Below are 22,430 nucleotides of genomic sequence, written 5' to 3' on the forward strand. Positions count from 1 at the left end.
GATTTAAATATTTTAAAGCTTATATATTATATATAACCGACAATATACATACATATATAACCATAGATAGAACTGGACACATAGCATGGGGCGCGTGAGGATGAAGCCACGCCTCTGTTCTGTTGTCCAATAGGATTGAGCTTTGGGTACTTTTTGAGACGCGCCTTCGTTAAATCAACCAATAGGAATAGAAACCGGCTTCATTGCGGCAGGTTTGAGTCTGATGCAATGCTGACGGTTTGAAGCAGCTCGGTGTAATTATAGCTCTAATTATAACTAAATAACAATTTTACATATTCGTTGTTAACCTGAGGATTTATCTTAGTGGAAGTAATAAACGGTGAGTAACAGTGTACACAGAGATGTTCTCGTCAGAGGCTTCCTGTGCTTTACTGAAGCTTCTAGAGAGCTATTTTTAATTCATAATAAGAATTTGTCTATATCACATGACGTCTCATTAGACAGAGAACTGTCATGTAACGTCAATTTCTTATTTATACCGTCTGTATTACACTGTGCAGTCAGGGACATTAGGATGGATATTGTTGCTGCTTGGTAGAGTTTTATTTCCCTGCTAACTAACTAACTGATACCAAGAACCAGAACACTGGTGATATATTATAACAGACCTTAATATTCACTTTGTATCGTTTCTGTTATTCTACAAAGTCAAAGCTGGCAAATCTGCACCATGCAGATCATTTTTACAATTACAGCCAATGACAATATCAAAGATATTATTTAATGTTATCCTGATTTCTATGACTAACTAACTAACTACTCATATCTGGTTATACACTGCAGTAAACAAACAAAATGGTTTGGTCCTTTTTGGATATTTTGAGAAGCTTTTATAGGATAAAGCTTTATCCAGAAGGTGGCAGTATATCCATACATACTTAAAGGTGCCCTGCCACACGTATTTCATTACTTTTGTGGTAATGTCTAAAGTTTACCATGGACTCTGTAACATTTTTTTGTGAATAATGCCTTGGCTACCTTGTTTCAAGCCATTCTAGTGTGGCATAGAAAGCCTGCAGGAAGACTCAGCTCGATTTGCGCCAGTTCTCATGAATATTCAAATGAACTATGCTGCATGGCTCCGATTGGCTAACCGCTAGGATATTAGAGCATGACTATTCATTCACCCAGCGCAATAAGTAGCCTAGGCTAGAGGAAATTTGTTTACAATCACCTTGAATTGCGGCAGAATGGCTTCTTCACAAGCCCGTTGACGTTCAGCCATCCTTGCTGTATAGGAAACTCACTGAGCTACACGAATTCTGGGGGCGCGGTCTCAAGTGGGAGAGCTCATGAATAGTAATGAGCTCAGTCACTCTGACGTCAGAGTGACCAGCTTTTCCAACTGACCTGATTTCTCCCCTTAATTATTTTAAGTGGCTAGAACTGACCGGGGAGGTAACAGTTCGTTTTCAAATTCACACAACACAAACACATATGGCCCTAACACATATCAAAAAATACAAGTAAAAACGGTTTTGTGTGGAAGGGCACCTTTAAGGATAAAGCTGATCATAAACATTGCCAGCTCATTGGTCACTACCTTTACACTACCTGTTTACTGTTCATTTACCCCTTAGGTAATAAAATGCTCTTAATGAGATCAGTGAGTAAAGCAGCATGGCATCTCCGCCTGACTCCAGCATGTGGGTGTAAAGTCCTTCTTCGCTCTGTGAGGACCAACAGTGACATATCATGCCAAGTGACCTCATCTAATGCCACGTTTCCCTCCATCTCCTTCCCAGAGACTGACTACCCCAAGGTTCTTATTACAGGTATGAGACTATTGCCACAGTTTTGTTTTCATCCACTTGTTTTCAACATGCCATGCTTTCAAATCTATGATCACTTCTTGTAACTCTACCTCAGTGATAAACACTATGCTTTTTTTGGATGATTGTTACCTTGGTAACTAGATGGATTTTACAAACCAATGTAGTGTAGTTTCCATGGCAATAGTGGGCCCCTGTCACTGATGACCTCTAACATGCTTTTTTTCCCACTATGTGCTTTATATACTTGCTGCAGGAGGACTGGGACAACTGGGGGTGGGTCTCGCTACACTGCTTAGGTATGAATTGTTTTCTCTGCCATCTTGATGGTTCAAATGCTTTAAATGGTAGAGCTGACAGAAGGAAGCAAAAGGAAGTTATACTCCGTGTTTCTTGAATAAATTTGATGAAAAATTAATGGTGATATCACAATTATATCCGGGTTAAAATATTAAAAAAAAAATATATATATATATATATATATATATATATATATATATATATATATATATATATATATATATATATATAAAAGAAAATAAGAATATAAGAATTAAGAAAAATAAGAAATAAGAAAGAATAAAATAAGAAATGAGATATATATATATATATATATATATATATATATATATATAATTTCTTATTTTCAGGTACTTTTATCTATGCTGATATTTTGGACTACAAGAATTTACGGGAGATTGTTGTGAACAATCGTATCACTTGGCTGGTGCATTACAGTGCCCTTTTGAGTGCAGTTGGCGAGGCAAATGTGCCTCTTTCTCGTGATGTCAACATAACTGGTACATAGCAGCGACAGAGTCTAAGGAAATCTTAGAATCTAAGATTCTTCACTGCTGTGGAAAATTGATTATTGATCTTTTTCTCCTCATTTTAAGGATTGCACAATATCCTTGACATTTGTGCAGAACATGGGGTTCGCATATTTGTTCCTAGCACAATTGGAGCTTTTGGACCGACATCCCCTCGAAACCCCACACCAGATCTGTGCATTCAACGCCCAAGAACCATATATGGTGTGTCCAAGGTCCATGCAGAGCTGATGGGAGAGGTATTCAGTGGGGTGCTAAATATAGCACTGCCTCAGAAGGAGCTTAGCCTTTAAGCTTTGTCTAGGTGAAACAGATGTTTAAGTACACAATGTCCTTGTGCTTTTTTTGTCAGTATTACCATCACAAATATGGCCTTGACTTCCGTTGTCTGAGGTACCCAGGCATCATCTCAGCAGACTCTCAGCCTGGAGGAGGAACAACAGGTTATCTTTTCTGTTTTTACCAGCTATTGTCCATCTTGCATTTCTTTATTTTCCCCTCTATTTTCTAAATTCCTTTTTATCTATTTTCACTCACGCTTTCCTTTCCTCAGACTATGCTGTCCAGATCTTTCACGATGCTGTTAAAACAGGCATATTTGTGTGCAACTTGAAGGCTGACACACGCCTCCCTATGATGTATATTGTCGATTGTCTGAGAGCTACACTGGAGATGATGGAGGCTCCTGCTGAGACGCTTAGCATGCGTACCTACAACATCAATGCCATGAGCTGTACTCCTGAAGACCTTGTTCAGGAGGTACAGAAGCAGCTGCCTGGCCTACACATCATTTATAACGTTGACCCAATTAGACAGGCAATTGGTAAGAGTCTAAAAATGTATGGAATTTTATTTTTTAAAGACTGCATAAAACCCATATTTTTTTTTATTTAAAAAAAAGGACATTTTTACCAGCGGTGTAAATCATATGTTTATATCATTTTGGAACAGATTAATTTATATTACATGTTTTTAAATATAGATCGGATTTGCCTTGCTGTGTGTACTAACACTTAAAGATACCATGTGTTCAGCTTCTTAATTCTTTTAATTTGATTCCTGACTAGCCGACAGTTGGCCCATGAACTTTGATGACAGCAACGCGAGGAAAGATTGGGGCTGGAAGCATGAATATGAGCTACCAGAACTCGTCCAGACAATGCTGAACTTTATCTGCACTAACTCCAGACTCACACATTCTAACTGAACATCATGATTCAGTTACAACAATGTGCACAGTCAGGCACAGTATCCATTGTCCATACTAGATCCAACCAAAGAAAAAGTCTAGAGTGAGGATGGGCATTAAATTACAGTATCCTGAATCTTGCTGGACATTTTGGTGCCAGTAAAGTTAGGTGACTTAAAATAGGGAAATAGTTTCTAGATACTTGGAATGTAGACCTACGGGTACATGTAGGTGAATTGTGAACATGCTAGAACAAACAACTACTATATACAGTATGGAACAGATAAAGCTCAGACATCCATTTAAACACTGAGGACAAACACTGAGGTTTTTTTTCTAATTAAATCACTCATACATTACTATGCTTCCACAGTTTGACCATTTTATTTAGTTTGTTTTTTTATAATAGGCATAATATAAAAAAATGAGTGTAAGAAGCCTTTAACAGGTGTGGTGTTCATGAAATGAGGAAATGAACAGGGTTTTAAAATGAGACATTCCTGTCAAAGGGAAAATATGTTGCTGTAAATTTTGTCATCTTTGTAATTTATTTCTGTTAAAAATGTATTGGTGAGCAGAGTTTGCCTCACATTGGCCTTAACTTCTGAATAACATTTTTTTACCCAAACTATCCTTGAATACTTGAAGACATTTGTTGTCACTTAACATTTTAAATAGCTTTTTGCTTTTGCATTTCTTTGTTAGCGTAATGTGATTGGTGTAAGTTACTTCTTTCAACCATTAAGGCTGTGGTGCTATTCATGAAAACACATGAAAAGTGTTTCTTATTATATTTTTGTATTTATTATATATATATATATATATATATATATATATATATATATATATATATATATATATATATATATATTTTTTTTTTTCTCTATATTGTAGATAATATTACTTATTGTAATGTCTTTCTATGTTATTAGCATACTGTGTTAGGAAAATATTGTTGGTTGATGGGTTAATGCATTGTGTTATGCTGTTTATCTGCTCTTTATATATATATATATATATATATATATATATATATATATATATATATATATATATATATATATTTTTTTTTTTTTGTATAAAGTTCATTTGCTTGGTATCTTCTTCCATCTAGCACCCTAGAAGGTTTTCAGTTTGTTTAAAATTTCTGTAGATAGATAAAATCACAAATTAAATACATAAATAAACAATAAATACATTGATGATATTTGCAGACAATTTCGTAAAACAAGAGCACAGTACAAAGAGTATTCTTCATAATACTGTCAGTATTTATTACGGTATATTTGATTCTCAGCATTTGTCAAAGGGGAAGTGCCTGGAGCTGCCTCACAGCTCCAGGCTCAATGGTTTGAGCTTGACCTCTGGATACTCTCTGTGGAGTTTCCTCTATGTTCTTTCCAGGTCCATGAGGGTTTCTTGTCCACCTCCCAAAAATGTACTGTAGGATGGTTAATTGTGCTAATATTGTCCCTAGTAGTAAATGGGTGTGTGCAGTGCCCTGCAATGGACTCGTCTCTCATCTATGTTGTATTTCCTCCTCATGCCCACTATATCCAGGATAGACTCTGGATCTACCGTGACCTTGAGCAGAATAATGCGGTTAGTGAAGATGAACAAATTAATGATTCCAAGTATAAAATATTGGTATACTGGTTTGTTTAATCATTTCTTTTAAGTTTTTGTGGATCCAGATGTAGAGCCTTTTTGTGAAAAACCCGATACATCTGAAGAGGGCCCTGCGCCGGGTAGAGCTGTTTGACTCAGTTGTATTTCCAGCAGCTCTTGTACAGCTCTGATTTTCTTTATTAAAATCTCTTTTACCACTTCTGCTTCTGACTGCAGAAAGCAGCGAACCATGCTTTCCAGTGCCTAGAGTCAAATAACATTTTAAGGAAGATGATTTATCATTCAGTGCTCATCACTGATACAATGCGGTATAACTCTTGTTGAAAAAGTCCAAGTCTAGCAAAAGCAAATGTATTTACATTTTTGGATAACAGCAGTTATAAATAAATGAAGGCATAAAATTTAATTCAAATATGTTCCCTACCGTATAACTCAAAGTGAGCTGTCATTAGGATTAAATAACATGCACTTGTTTAATCCGGTTAACTGCTGAAGAAGCATGTTGTTTAAAGGTGAAGTGCTGTTTAGCTGATTACAGCATAGCACTTGATCCTCAAGCTTTTCTGGTCTGGAGACGGAGAGGAACATATTGATAGTGTGTCCAAAATTACTCACATTTTAGATACTGATGAGTGACAAAGGAAAACTAGGTGTGTTAGTGTTGTGTTGCACCAGTACAAGCCACCTTATCAGTTTCAGCTTCCCATAGGATGTGAGTGTCTGCTGTGATAGTGGATAAACGCATGAATTACAAGTTATTTCCTCACAACTAGTATTTTGATGCTGAAGGTATGAGTGCTGTCTAAAATGTTCAAAATCTCTCATAGATGCTCAGTTAAGCTGAAATATAGTGACTATGAAAGCCATAGCATGTTATTTGCATACTTTTAATTCTTGTTGATTGGGAAGGGACATTCGGGAAGATTTGGATTTAAGGTTAGAAATGATAGACTTGTTTCTCCAAGAACTTTAGTTAACACTTTAGTTATATGAATTAATAATTCCACTGACTTATGCTTATCCTATTTGGCTGTACTTAAGACTACAAAACACTGCTGTAAGTAACTCTAGATAAAGGCATCTTTTATATGCTGTAAATATAATTGGAACAGTAAATGGTTCACTATGATAAAGTTGACCATACAGAATAACCTGCAGTGACCCTTTACTTTGAGGTTAGAAAATAACCCAAATTCAGTGCATTGAAGCTGTTATTGTGTCTTGTAGTGGGCCACCACCCTACTAAGTTAGTATATGTTTTTTATTTATTTTTATATATTTTTTATTATATTTATATATAAATCTTATATTTATAAATCTTTATATATAAATCTTTAATTTGTCACCTGTCTGTAAGTAAAGGCTAACAACATTGTTCTTCATACAACATACTAAACATACTAAACTAACATTTTGTGACCTGACATCAGACCTTACACTTTCATTTACTCTTACAGTATGTGCTACCAAGCACAATGTTAAAATTAGTCATAAATCGAGAAACACTAGTACCTGTTTGTCTAGTCTGTCATCCAGTGAAAGATCACCAAGACTGACTTGTAGCTTTTCCATTATCTGTGTCTCAGCCTGTTCTTTCAGTCTATGGATTTCTTCAGTCTTTGCTGTATCGATTGCAGTTAGTTCTTTCAAAGCCTGCTGCTTCTCCCAGACTCTCAAATCTGTTCCCTCACATAGTGGTAGGGGATGTGGTGGAATATGAATCTCAAGGTGCGAGTGCATACACGTAAGATTCACCTCTTCTTTTAAAAAAGCTTGATAGAGGCACTGATGATGGATGTAGGTATGCACCATGAAGTCGTACATGGTGGTGTGATGAGAGGCAGTGTCGTGGATGACACTGAGACATCCGTGTCTGGATCAAAGAGAGTGCTTTAGATCTCTCCAAACTTGATACTTGAGGTTTATACAGAGGACCACACACATATTCAGGGTCAGGTTAATAAAATCTTGCTGAGAACAGAGTGAAATGAATTTACATAATGCAATATTTTATTTCTTGTTTTTTGTGCAGGGCTTAAAAATTGGTCTTGGCCGGTGTGCAATACTCACAGGCGATCACAATCACAAGCCATCTTTGTCTAGCTGTTACTCAGCAATATTATTGTTAAAATGTAGATATGCATTTATAAGGCTAGGCATTTTTGTTTAGTCAGGCATTTTGTGAATGTTTTTTTTTATTACGTAAAACAGCAGATCTACACTGACCACTTTATGTCCCAGGATGCCCTCATGTCCGTATTACACTCGAGCTATCCCTTTTAGTTTTGATGTCATAGCTATTTTTTTCAGGGGTCCCTGCTTGCACTCTGTACACAATGTACACTGCATGTACACAAGCAACACATGATACTTCTGAGAAACCAGTGAGTAACTTCAACAAAATAGACATCATGTTAATACTAGAATGAATTTCCTGGATTTTATATAGTACTATATAGTACAGTTATAAACAGGAATTATTTATTATCACACTATCCAGCATCACCCAGGTGAGAATGGGTTCCCTTTTGAATCTAGTTCTCAACTATTATTACAGGGACTTTTTTTCTTGCCAGTGTCACTTCTGTCTTGCTCATTGGGGATAAATTCATAAATTTAAAATGTACATCCCAAATTTATATATATATATATATATATATATATATATATATATATATATATATATATATATATATATATATAAGGCCACTTTGTGACAATGTCCATTGTTAAACGTGTGATACTAATAAAATTGAACTGAATTAAATAGACTTTATATGTGAATGTTTTGTGAAGCATGTTTTTATGAGCCATGACTCACCTCTAAGCTCAGGGAGGAGCTCTTTACACAGATTTGCTATTTGGACCACTGCAGCCCATGGAAGCCCACGCTTTACTGAGTACATCACATTCTCATACACAAATTCTTGGTGTAAATACTGCCTCTGGTCGTCGCCTTCAAACTCTCTCTACTGAAAACAGCTGCTCAGGAGCACTATGGCTTCATGCCTCTGAAACAAAACGGAGCACGAATAAAGGAGAGAAGTGACTGAACATGTTCTTGATGATGGAGAAAGAGGCGTGATTATACAAACGCCCACCTGCTTTGGCCCCGGTACCTGTGATCTCTCTCGACTGATCTACTTAATGTAAGGTTACTGGAGGTAAGATGCTGCATGGCTGCAATGAATAAAACCTTTCAAGCGTGTGATAGAAATTGTGTGCAGACTTACATGATGTAAAACCTGTTGCATCTGCAAATCTGCAAAATTTAGGCCTGTCTGCTAGTGCTTTTACCTCCAAACTAACGTTAAATCAGCAGCGTGATGATCTAACGTGAAATCTAACTGTAGGTGTACGTCGTACTCTGGTAAACGCTGTATCTAATCGAAGCTTGTACACTGGACAGTTACCTTGAGCCTCGCTGCTTCCTGTATCGACGACTTTAACGCGTCCATTGCGGCGGCTGCTGTTAGGAAAATGCTCGTTACTAGGGAGACACGCGCAACCGTTGCTTAGTCACGTGACTCCTTTGACTATAGCACTGCATAGGCGTTGTGTTTCACGAGCAATCTCACCAGTCACACATTTTCCTTTGGAACAGAATGAACATGAACATTTAAAACGCTTCAGAGAAGCGAGTAGCAGTTTCTCGAAATCACATTGCCATAATAGAAATCTGAATGTCAATGACTGAACCTCAGCATCTGCTTGAACATGATAATAATAATAATAATAATAATAATAATAATAATAATAATAATAATAATAATAATAATAATAACAATAATAATAATAATAATAATATCACCATTCATTTGGTTTGACAATCTTGTTTTCTGTAGCTAGTCGTTTCTCTTGCACTAAGGTATTTTGCATTGTAGGTAATTTGTTTAAATATGTCATATGTCTGAGTTTGTTTTATCTTTTGTATGCAACATATTTCTATTACATCAGTGACTTTTTCCGTTTTAGCACCCAAATCTCCTTTGATGAAATTAACATCTATCTATCTATCTATCTATCTATCTATCTATCTATCTATCTATCTATCTATCTATCTATCTATCTATCTATCTATCTAATAGAATAGACTTTAGTCAGACTGATGTCAAATGATGTCATTTCACCAACAATTTCACCAACAATGCCAACTACTCTAAAACTTTATACATAGTGCATCTTTATATTTTATTTTAGAGTAGTGAAATTGTTGGTGTATTTGCAATAAACATTTTTCAAACATGGAATTAAACGGAATCCCTAGATAGATAGATCGATAGATAGATAGATGGGTGGATGGACGGATGGACGGACAGCTAGATAGATAGATAGATAGATAGATAGATAGATAGATAGATAGATAGATAGATAGATGGGTGGATGGACGGATGGACGGACAGCTAGATAGATAGATATCTGTCCGTCCATCCACCCATCTATCTATCTATCTATCTATCTATCTATCTATCTATCTATCTATCTATCTATCTATCAATCTATCTATCTATCTATCTATCTAAAAATGTTTATTGCAAATACATAGATGAATGAATTCAGCCCTACAGCTGGGTCAGATATCTGACTACAAGACACCCCTACTATAACAGGCAAAATATTCAACTGTCACAAATCTTCATTCTGACTACAGCAAAGCATGACTGCGGTTTCAATTCTGACTGACAATGTCATAAAAAGAAATTGTGTTTAAGAAAAAAATGTGTAACAAGTATTGTCACTGAAAAGTCACTGATGTAATAGATAACATGTATTGTGGGATATTTGATAAATAACATATAATATCACCAATACAATAATATATGATATTATATCACTTTTAAAGAGGTAAAATATGAATCATAAAACATTCTTTTCTCATGATTATTTGATTATTTCTTTAATCATTTGTTAACAGTACATCAGATGTGGCACTGAAATGTAAAAATTTGGCAGAATATTTAGCATAACATTTATTAAAATCTATAGAGTAATAATAATAATTATAATAATAATAATAATAATAAGAAGAAGAAGAAGAAGAAGAAGAAAAAGAAGAATTTGTGTAGTAATTATTTAATCTGTTCATTACGATAGGGTCTGTAAATGTATAATAAAATGGATAATTATATGACTTATCTAAATTTTTAATCAAAAGTGGCATGTTAGTAGGTTAGGTTATGCACAAAATGTTCTTTTGATATGTTTTCCAGAGCTAAATCTCCAGCTTTGTGCTTTAAACAGTTTGTACATTACAGTCAAGACCTGTGTTTTCACATCGGCGAAACAGTGCATTTTATTTATGGGTCCCTGCCATACATATTACTTCTGGAGTAGTAAGAGTTAATATCTACTGGCACAGATGGTGGAACATGTATAATCCTCTTTCATAGGACTCACTCCTCCCTGTATGGGGGTCTGCACGCATCTGATTATTAGCCTAATGGAATGAATGGAGATTTGAACAATTGAACAACATACAGATGTGTCATACCTGTAGTAGGTCTCTGTTGCTGCTGAGTGACACACCACCATGCTAGATTGGATACTTTTTCATACTTTACATATACTTGCAGTGTTTCAGTGCTTGCTGAACCAGCTTCCTGGACTCCTTAATAGCCAACACCAGCGTTATGAGGTTTTTGGCACAGCTCATTGCGACGATGAATCCATCGCTAAATGGTAAGCTGCTGATGTGTCCAGTGCAGTGTGAAATTAGTGCAAGAGACACAAGATAGCTACAACTCAGAGAGGCTAACCAGAAATGACCTTGGCCTAATTCAGCAAGTATGTGAATAAAGCAACAGGCCATAAATTATAGCATGATTTGTAGGTTAATGATGGAGGTTTGTGTGCTGTGAATGTGTGGAGTATGGGAATTATTCTGTCTAGAATCGTTTGTGCTCTCAAGCACAGTGGTTGTAATCACAGTGGAATAAAAGCTGTGCAACAGGGCTGTCATTAAATCCTTTGACCTAATTAGGCTTTACACTGACTTATCTGGTTGTTATGGATGAGAGAAGCTCACTGAAAACACTGTAGACTCAAGACTAGGTCATTATTATTACTCAGTTTGATGTCATTGTACTGTAGTTTCAATGTATGTTTCAGTGTGTGTCAATTTAATTGTACATTTTTAGATTACCCAGAGTTTAGAGTATCTAAGGCTTGTTATCTGTTACTTATTTTGCATGGTTTATATAACACATTAACTGAGGAGATATTCATTACGAGTAATTGGTGCTCATGGTTAGTAGCTGTATATGACTTTATTGTGTATACCCATTTCAAAGGGTCTTAACAAGTTTAACAAGGGCTTAACAACAAATTATTCCATCTTTTTCCAAAATGAGTACTTAATAGCCTGTTACCATGGTAAAATTTGGTTTCAATTAGATTCACTGTGCTGTCTAACCAATTGCACACATACATTATTATTTATTTTAAATCATATTAAATCAGGGCCTTAGATTATACACACAATGTCAGATACTTGAGAAGCTGTTTTTCCTTACCTTTGATTTACAAAAGACAGCCCTCGGGCTCTAAACATTTCTGTATGAAGTTAATGAAATGTGTGTCTGACAGCGCTTCACAGAGTTTGTTCCCATGAGTCTCACAAGTGCCTGCTTGAGTTTGTAATACAGAGTAGAAGATAACAAATGAAGTCTGAAAAATGATCTTCATTTTCACATGAAAGTATTTTATGCTGTTTCCTCTTGTGTAATGTTTATTTAATGTCCTCTATTTCATTCAAAATTTGAACAAAGCCTTTGAATTACTTAAATATTAACACTGACAAATTTTCCTTCTAACATTGCCACTGAGCACAATCTCGGATTGTTTGGATTCATTGTACAAAATGATTTTATTATAAAACAATCTGAAATCTGAAGTGTAATTTGGAGCACAGTAGCTGTGTTTAATAGAGGTAACAGAGGGTCACTTTATTTTAAGGTGCAGAGTTTGTGCCGGCTTTACAAGAGCTTACAGTAAGCCACTTTCTGTCAGTGTAGGAGTGACTTAACAGTAGCACATGATAGATACACAAATGAGAGCTTAATATGTAAACGCAAGAAAACTAAGAATATCTCTGCTAAGATCTGTTGCTACAGTATATTCTAATGTAATCTTTCAATATGTTGTAGAGATGTTTATTCACATTACACACTTAGTCCAAGCTTCTCTATGGAAACAGAAACCTTGCTTGTACCTGCACGTATACAGTAATTTCATCTCCAGCGGCTAAATGTCCTTGCATTAATGTCACAGTGCTTTTCTTTAACTGTTTGTGTGCTTTTAAGAGAAGGAGGTGTATGTTTAAAGAACCACTGTATGTCCTGGCAGCCAGCTGCACATAATTATCCATCGTAATAATACATGCTACAGTAAAAAGCACAGAACATGCAGTTCCAGTCACATGCATTCTGTGAGAATGTATTTTTTCTCACAGCTTTTTCTCGCTGATTATTCTGCATGTCTTTCTTTTCACATTCTGGGCCTTCCTGGCATGTATCTAATGCAAGAGAAGACTTCAGAAGCCCCAAGATGATTAAAGAAGCTTTGCACTCTATCCTTAGCTTCCAAAGGACATGCTTAATAGCTGCATCTGTAGTAGCAGGATTTTGAACATATGTTACAGTGATGCTTGCTGCACTTCAGCCTGCTGGATGCTACCTGAAGCATGATTCTCTCACTGGTAGGATAGGTTTGTTTTAGCTTTTTTTTTTTGTTTTTTAAATATGTGTATTATTATAATATTTACGTGGATCATGTGTCCTTCGAGTGTGAGTATATTTTCTCTTTTTGTGTTTATAATAGGAGATGCTGATTCCATTTAGTTACATCTGGGGGATTTTTTTGAAATAAATGATAACTTATTCGTTTTTTATTCTGACAGAGAGTGGACATAGGCAGATCTGGAGATGTAAAATATGCAAATATACTATGAACACTATGATATATCCACATTCAAATGTTCCGTGATGGAAACCTGAGCTCAAATCCAAGCACTGTAACAGCATTTCAAAGCCTCCAAGTGGTTAAATCCATTGCAGTTCCATAGCAGATACATGTAGTAACAGTAAAATGTAGTGTGCAATGTTACGATAGAGTAAACGAGTCTTTATGGAAATGTAAAGGTGGGTATATCTGTTTTGAGGATTCTCGTGGCCTCCTCAAAAGAGAAGAAGCTCTTCTTGAGCCTCTCTTTACTTGCTGAGATTTATCTTTTCCGTTACAGTGTGAGACAGCTTAATGAAATAAATGTATTCTTTATGATAATTAAATTATGATCAGCATTAAAGATTAAACTACATTAGTAACAAGATAATTATATTTCACTCTTAATGAATAATTATATTTTATTTTGAATTATTTTATTTTATTAGATATCTTTTGAGTTCTGAATTATATGTTGACTTATTGTTTGGGACAGATTTTGGAAGTTGCTTTGAATTATGTTTAAGTTTATGTCATATAAATTGAATATAGCTTGGATTAATGGGGCTCATGTGACAGTATTGGAGATTTCAGTAAGTTTTAGTATTGGATATGTTGTTTGTTTTTAATCTTTTAGTGGTCAAGTATGATTAGCTTTCTTTGCAGTATGTTTGATTCAATTTTACAGTATACTACCTTAGAGATACTCTATAATTTATTTCTTTATTATTATATTTATTTATATTTATATTTAATATTATATTTATACCATAATTCATGATATTTTAAAGATAATGCACTGCGGACCCATCATTTATTTAGAAGCATTTAGAAGTGTTAATGATGCAGAATTTCTGTCTTACAGAGTCGAGCAACTAGGAAGAATGCAGAGTGCAGGATTCTCCATTGCAAGCTCCCAGATTAGGCATGGTTCCTTGTCTTATGTCTCCAGTGTGACCACTGCCACCCCAGCCAAGAGAATCACTTTCTACAAGAGTGGAGATACCCAGTTCAGTGGTATCAGGATGCCCATTCATAAGCGAAGCTTTAAATGCTTTGATGCCTTGTTGGATGATCTTTCACAGAAAATGCCTTTGCCATTTGGTGTGAGAACGATCACTACACCCAGAGGAACTCACGCTATTCAGAGTCTGGAGCAGTTGCAGGATGGGGCTTGCTACCTGTGCTCTGATCGCCACTATGTTAAGCCAATTGATATGGAGGTTGCAGGAAAACAGCCGGCTGTCTGGCACCACAATTTTCCGCTTAACACCCCAAGAAAGCCTTCCCGACCTGACGAGCCACCTACGGGACATTATAGCCATCACTATCATCGACACCCAAAGAGGATTGTACTGGTGAAAAACAATGATCCCGCAGTGAGAAGGTCCATCACTTTGAGCAGAAAGAGGGCTCGCAGCCTTCGTGTCTTTATGGATGAGATTTCAGAACTGATGCAGAGCACCGTCAGGAAGCTGTACACCTTGGAAGGACGAAAGGTCAGCAACTACTTGAGCCATAGTTACTGTAGCAATGAGGAAACTTCATGGTTCACTGAGTTTCTTGTTACATATGGAGTCAAAAATTGTGTTGAATAATCTTTTTTCCGATTTGAATAGAATATAATGAGATGGTAAAAAAAGTCATGATTTATATTATAAATATGCTTAGTTTTTAAACTTATCTAATGTTTTTCTCACAAATAATGACCTATTAATTTGATTTTCATTACACTTTTACTGATAAAAGTCAACAAAATGAGGATAAGCATTATGTTTCCATTAATAACCAAGATTCTACTTTATCACCTATGTGCTGTCTTTCTATTTGGACTCCCACAGATTGATAGTATGCAGAGCCTGATGCAATGTCCCAGTGTGTTGGTGTGTGTGGGCCGAGAGTCCTTCAATCCCTTACTTCTGGAGCATCTGAGAAAGAACTCAGAAGAGAAGTTGCCTGGGATAGGTGCAAGGTCGCACTCCAGCATCTACAGCGAGGGCCATGACAGCAAAAAAAATGGTATTGCCTAGAGATAGAAAGGAGTATAATATAAAAAAGGATAAAATATTGTTGTCTTAATAAATAAACAGATAAATAATGCAGAATATATAGATATCAGTAACTGGCCTCCTGGTGGTCCAGCGGCAGGATCCCGCATTCTCATTGCCGTGACCCGCGTTTGATTCCTGGGCAGGGAACTAAACCAGCCACTAAAGAGTTAACTCTCAGTGCTGGTCCAAGCCCGGATAAAATGAGAGAGTTGGATCAGGAAGGGCATCCTGTGTAAAACCTGTGCCAAGTCTAATATGCAGACCAACTATATAGATAGATAGATAGATAGATAGATATCAGTAACAAAGTATAAGATAGTATACTGTTTATTTTCTTTGAAAAAAAAAGAAGATAATGATGATTTATCATATTGTATCTACAGTGAACTTTGGACTTGAGACCAAGAAAAGTATCATTCATCCAAGGTCAGATTCAAGTAACAAATCCACAAGGTTCTCCCTATCATCAGAAAAATCCTACCCAAATGGATCAAGCATGACACCCGGGCAGCTGGGTTGTGTTACAAAGGAAGTTATGATGAATGATGATGTCGAGAAAAGGGTTCTTGTCAACAAAGATGGCAGTCTGTCTGTAGAAATGAAAGTTCGGTTCCGCCTAGTCAATGATGAAACTCTTCAGTGGTCCACTGAAATCAAGAAATTGCCAAATGAATCTACAAATGAATGTAGTTCTTTACAAGAGGGGGATCCTCATATTCTTCAAGACAAAGTGGAATACTCTGAACCAGGGTCTAACACTGAATGTGAGGCTGAGGAGGCCTGTTCCCCAAAATGTCATCAAATGGACTATTTAGAGTCTTACTGTCAAAATTGCTACAGCCATAATCAAGGTTATGACATTTGGAAAAATCCCTTACATAGGGATGATGGAGCCAGTGGAATTAGGAGTTCCTCTAATTCTGCTGGATCATCTGACAAAACTATGCACCAAAAGGCATCTGTGGACAGTGTGTATACATTTTCCAGGTCCAGTGAGGAGTATACCGAACAAGTGAAAGAGAAGGCATCTTGCTTCCAACGCACTATTGAGGAAGGGGATACAAGAATTGAATATTGCTCAATAAGTCGTTGTTGCAATCAGAGTGAAGTTTCAACCAGCACTACAAAGTGTAATGAACCCATTGACACATGTGAACGTAAGACTGAGAAAATATTTCAGAATAATGAAAGGAGAAAAACAGACTATGCAGAAGATGATAATTTGAACAAAGTCACAAAAGTAGCAGAGCATTTGATTTCTTCTACCAGCAATTCATCCATCATCCAGTCTTTCAAAAAGGATAAGAAAGTTGATTATGATGACTCTTCTGTAAGTGTATCAAGAGCATGGTGTTCTGAACAGGATAAACTATTTGCATGTGTATACTGCTATGGCTGTCAAGGGTCACAAAATTTGCATTCATCCTCCGTAGCACCTAAAGTGTCAAACTGCTCTGCTGATGCATTAAAATCCAAAAAGGACAAAAACATGTATGCAGCACCAGAAATGTCCCCAGAGGGTCACGCTGACAGTACGGACAGTGCTAGATCTTCCGTTTCAACAGTGTGCTCAAGGTCTCAATGCTGCTGCTGCAGCCAACATAGAGATGCAACAACAAGTTTGGTGGAATCTGAAATGAAGAGTGGTTTAAAGGAAAGGGTTCAGAGTGCAGTGTTTGATGACAGCAAAGTGTCTAACAAATCTCAGGCAATAACAAATTCCCCAAGGACACTGATATCAGATGGTGGTGTTCAGAAAGCATGCAGTAAGGAAACAAAGAGAGGGAATAGATCTATAAGTACCAGGTCAATAAATACACGTTTCTCAGTAATGTCCACAGTGTGCCCTTGTTGTGGTGGATGTGGAAGACTAACATCAACAATACCAGCAAATATTCATGATATATCAGTTCAAGTAGCTGAGGAAGATGATGAAATTAAGCCACTTGGTCAGAGATCATCTAAGTTGACCAGGTCTGAGAAATCTAACAAATGTACTCATTGTTCACAACAAAAAGATTCTGCTATTTTAAACACACTTCAGAGTAATGAACCTGATCAAAATAAAGTAGACCTCAAGTACGCTTGCTCCCAAAGTGAACTGTCTGATTCATCAAAACATTCCACTGATTCAAAGCAATTCAATAAATCTAACCAGCATGCATGTGGGCAGTCATGTGATGCAGAAATGATTTCTGAAAATGCTGCATGGGATGGTGTAGAAGGAAGGAACAAAAGTGCCATGTCAGTGAAATCAGTTGGAACTACAAAGTCAAACAATAACATGCCAGATAAACTAATGACATATAGACAAGAGAACCAAACTGCTACCCAGGAAAATATAACAGAAACAGAGAATGTGATGCAAAATTCTGACATAGACACTGAAGAAAGTGTCGCAATGTCAACTAAATCACACTCGACTAAAGATTTTGACAAATTCCAAAATGTAAACAACATTCAAGACACTATGACTGTTTCACCACAAGTTTCTACAAGCCCTATTACAGACAATCGTCATATTAAAATAAATTCAGAGAGGTTAACAATTGCTCTGTCCAAAAGTGCCAAAGTTTCAGTGAAATCAAGTGCCTGCTCAGAGTGTGATATAGAATCAGTGTTGTATCTCACTGATATGACTGAGGTTCAGGAAACTACACAAACAACAGATGATGCAAAATGTAGTGCAGAGAATTCTTTACCAGTGGCTTCACCGTCACCAAAGTCATCAATCACAGCTAAAAGTAATAATCAGTCATCAAGTATAAAATCTGTGAATACTAAAACATCTTCAAAGTCAACAAGACATAACAAACGTCACTGCTCTTCAAGCCGATGTGTTCAAAGAGTAACAAATAGTCCCTCAGTAAAATCCAGATCTCTTGCTTCACATGGACAGCTAGATGAACCATTAAGTCCAACATCAACAGCTTCTGTTTCTCTTGGACTTGGTGCAGAAGAGAGGTCTGAGGACCTCAATGAAAAATCCATGAGCAACATCTTACAAATCTTTGATAAACCTAGATGTTTTTCTGAAAAAAATACCTCTGAGCCATCTGCATTACATGATGTTATAAGCAATTCAGCAATAATAGAAACGGGAGAGAGTGTCAGAAGTGCTGTTTCTACAAGTTTGACGGTTTCAGATAAGTCAAAATTGTTTAATAATAAGCAAAACTCATGCAAGGATCCTGAAGTTATCTTAGGTGGTGAATTTGAATGCTTCATATCAACCAAATCAAAGACAGAAAGCAAAGTAATGGTCCAGCATTTACAGAATGATGGTGATCATAGAGTGCCATCTGCATTGTCAGGGTCATCAGAGAAATCAGAGAAGAACTCACCAAGTAAAAACAACTCAGCCATAAAAATCAATACAAATACAGAGAAGGGTGAAACAATCAAGGATTCATCTATATCTGGAAGTTCTTTAAAATCGAGTCAGAATAAAATAACCTCTGAGAAGGCTATCACCCGTGGAGCTGCTACATCTAATGGTCAAGGATCAAAAAAAAAGGAAAAATTCTCCTCAAACTTGGACATAAAAGAAGCCAAGAAAACTCATTCTAATAATACTGCTAGTGTGATTTTGTTAAAAACGTCAAAATCAGACAAAAAAACACAGAGGAAAAAATATGCCACTAAGTCTGAAGTGTCACAAATCTGCACCACTCCAAATTCTAAAGGTAATAGTGCTTTGCCGCACACTCCAGATCTATTAATGGAAAAGGATTCTGATGCAAAACCAGACAGTAGAAAATCAAGATCAAACACATCAGACAAAAACTATGTCCTTGAAGAGAAACAGCATGTTGACAGTAACTGTAAAAACAGCAGGAAAATTACCATCACATCCCAGAACAATACTGAGGATCATGATAAGGAGCCACTCATGCCGTCTTCTTTACCCAGTGCATCTCCTACGGATGTTGTGAATAACTGGCTTAAAAATATACCAATTGATGGTCCTATGTATGAAATGGAGGATGAAATCATTGATAAACATGATGAATCTCTCCTTCATAAACCTGCTGTGAAGGATAATGGATGTTTTCAAAATGAAATCGGAGAACATTTTGAAAAGCCAATGAAAATGATAAGATCTGAAGAAATAGATGGGCCTGAAGGTGCAGATCCTGTTACAGAAGTTAAAAATACCCTCTGTGATGCAAAAATGGCATGTAATGAGACATTCCAAATTATTGTAGCCAACAGTGATCGCAGTCATGTCAGTTCAAAAATAACTAACAGAGAGAGTTTAACAAATAAATGTCAGTCCTCAATACAGGTTATGAAGGTCCTCTTAAGTCCAAAGCTGGACAGATGCAATAGTTTGCCTGAAGTTTCACCAACATATGGGAGAAAATTAAGCACATCAGCCAAAGGACTACTAGACTGCCTTGCTAATTTACAAATGATTGACCCAGATCCAAAGATATTTGACAAATACAGTGAAATAATAAGCACTCTCCAGTCGTTATGGATTGACAGACCATCTGAAACTGTGCAAGAGAAGCATAGCATAAAAATTAATTCAGCTGAGGATGACTTTAACCTGAGATCTTCATCAGGGGTAGATTTAAGCAGTGGTTCCATAGGATCTAACAAAGGAAGCATCAGTGGTGGGCTTGAAAAGTTAGAAACAGCAGAGGGCAAAGCAACAGTAATAGTTGAAGAGGAAACTTTCCCACAGAACCAAGGAGATGTTATTAAAGTGGGTGGATGTGACTCTTTATCTGTAACACCAGAAAACATAAATACTTCCCTTGTCTCTTCAGAGCCTATCACTCCAGACATTGCTGAGAGGGTCCGATGCAGTCCCGAACATGAACAACTAAACAAGGAAGCACAAAAAGATGAAGGCCTTAAAGGCACAGGTGATGTCCTGCAGACTAAAGAACATATAACAGCTATTAAGGAAATAGCTTCAACATTCTCTGAAAATAACGGAAATGTTAAGTCAGTGACTGTTAATGAAACAGTTCACCCAGAAAATAACAACTCAAGAACATCACAACCAGATCAGAAAGGTCAATTAACAAAGAGAATTTCACAAGACCCAGATCCAGTATGGGTTTTGAGCTTATTAAAGAAACTGGAAAAGCAATTTATGTCTCACTACGTGAATGCAATAGCAGAGTTTAAAGTAAGGTGGGATTTAAATGACAACGAGACACTTGAAATAATGATCAGTGAACTGAAAGAAGAGGTTCATAAAAGGATTCAGTCTACTATAAATCGAGAGCTGCAGAAAATCCAAAGTCGTGCTGGTAAAACACCGAGACCACCAATAAGCATCCTTTCTAGAGATTCTACTGTCCAAACTGAGCAACGGCGAAGACGTCTTAGAGTGATGCAGAATAAACTTATCAACCCTTCAAGAGGTGAATACATAAACAGTGTGTCAGGTACTGAATTCAGTGACCAGCGTAGTGAAGATGAATACTGTCCATGTGACGCATGTGTGAAAAAGAAGACCTCTAGAGTTGTCCAGTGTTCTGAAGCGTTGAGTGTGGCTCCAGTTCTTAAAGAGTTTGATCTTAGGAAAATCTTACAAACAAAGAAAGATCCCCCTGTTACTATGCCTGTACAGTCCAATCTGGATGAACAAAAAGATCGGAATAAAGACAAAACCAAAGATGTCAAAGAGGATGCAGTCACAACAGAGCAAGGAGTTCAGGCCTGTGAGAATCAAGACAAAGATGTAGGGGTTATAAATGCTGGAGGCGTGAGGACAGTAAAGGAAGGACCATCTAAAGAACAAGCAGATGAGAAACTGTCTGATAATAACATTGACGGAGCAGATGATGGAGAAAGCGAAACAGAGAAAGAAAGACATGAGGTGGGAGAGGATTTGGAGGGCAAGTACACAGATAAGAAGGACAACGAAATAATGAATAGGGAGGATGAACAGTCAGAAGAGGAAACAGAGGAAGATACAACATTAAATGAAAAGGTATTAATGGAAAAAGAACTAGCTGCAGAAAGAAAAAAAACAGAAAGCAGTGACACTGAAGAGGGAGAAGGGAATTCAGTGGAGGACAAAGAATCGAATGATGAAAGAGCTGAAGAGGAGGTGTCTGAAGGGGAAACAAATAAACAGAGCGAACTCAGGGACACTGAAGAAGAGGAAAGGGACGAGATTGAAGAAAAGGCAGAGATACCAGAAGAGGGTGAAGAAACAGAAAATAGAACAGGAGAGGAAACACAATCAGCCAAAGAAAGCAATATATCCTGGGATGAATCTGGAGATGAGAATAGTAATGAGACAAGTGATGAGCGAACACAAGACAATGCTCCTGCTGCTGCAGCTGTAGCTAAGCCTAGAAAGAACGAAAAAGCTCAAATCATAGAAGGTGAAAAAGCAAAGGAAGATGGTACCACAAGAACAAGTGAAGCTAAGATGTCCACTGAAAATACTGTCGATGAAAATCAGAGTGAATCTATTAAAGAAGAAAATGAGTTTGAAAATGAACCACATGACAGCAAGGGTAAGACACATATCCAGAAATCAACCAAAAAGAAAGATAATATGACTTCAACAGGACAGCTGGTCTCTGAGGAGGAGGACGGTGGTGACATTGATGGCTATGAAACTGATGTAAAGCATCAGACTGACATTAGAGCAGAGAGAATTGAAAATCAGGAGGAGGGCTCTGATCGTCCAAGTAAAACCTGTGATGATGAATCTGACTGTAAACTTATTACACAGTTAACAAAAACATCAGTTGAATCCCAAACTGGATCATTGGAATACTCCAAGAATATCACAGTAAAAGAAAAGCTACGGGATATTCAGAGTTTAATAGACTGTTTGAATGATTCATAGTTATTTATGGAATGTCTGGATACATTTTGAGAAAGATAAGTGTTTCACCGAAGAGAATAAAATAGTAAACAAAGAGAAATCCAGGTTAAAGTGGATGAACAAGACTGAATCTTTTTACGTTTCAGTGATATTTTTGCTTTGAGACAACTGATGAGAAGAGAGAGAAAGAGA

General features: G+C 36.7%; 4 protein-coding genes across 4 annotated transcripts in view; 3 read left to right on the forward strand and 1 right to left on the reverse strand.

Annotated features, from left to right (window-relative positions):
• Positions 1-22,430, forward strand: part of plaat1l (phospholipase A and acyltransferase 1-like) — a 125,487-nt gene that overhangs the window by 66,844 nt on the left and 36,213 nt on the right. The gene's annotated exons all lie outside the window — the stretch shown is intronic.
• Positions 1,619-4,152, forward strand: LOC132852536 (L-threonine 3-dehydrogenase, mitochondrial-like). The gene is made up of 6 exons (XM_060879771.1): positions 1,619-1,796; positions 2,444-2,593; positions 2,690-2,862; positions 2,976-3,066; positions 3,177-3,446; positions 3,691-4,152. Exons 1-6 carry the CDS (start codon positions 1,619-1,621, stop codon positions 3,828-3,830), a joined length of 1,002 nt encoding a protein of 333 aa, XP_060735754.1. The 3' UTR covers positions 3,831-4,152.
• Positions 5,422-8,899, reverse strand: c10h8orf74 (chromosome 10 C8orf74 homolog). The gene is given in 5 exon segments (XM_060880330.1): positions 5,422-5,684; positions 6,954-7,287; positions 7,289-7,348; positions 8,259-8,452; positions 8,855-8,899. Coding segments are annotated over 5 exon segments (831 nt in total). The 3' UTR covers positions 5,422-5,486.
• Positions 11,019-22,402, forward strand: rp1l1a (rp1 like 1a). The gene is made up of 4 exons (XM_060879772.1): positions 11,019-11,120; positions 14,245-14,878; positions 15,221-15,398; positions 15,814-22,402. Exons 2-4 carry the CDS (start codon positions 14,264-14,266, stop codon positions 22,257-22,259), a joined length of 7,239 nt encoding a protein of 2,412 aa, XP_060735755.1. The 5' UTR covers positions 11,019-11,120; positions 14,245-14,263; the 3' UTR covers positions 22,260-22,402.

This window comes from Tachysurus vachellii, chromosome 10 (genome assembly GCF_030014155.1).
Source record: "Tachysurus vachellii isolate PV-2020 chromosome 10, HZAU_Pvac_v1, whole genome shotgun sequence".
In the NCBI taxonomy this organism is placed as follows: domain Eukaryota; kingdom Metazoa; phylum Chordata; class Actinopteri; order Siluriformes; family Bagridae; genus Tachysurus; species Tachysurus vachellii.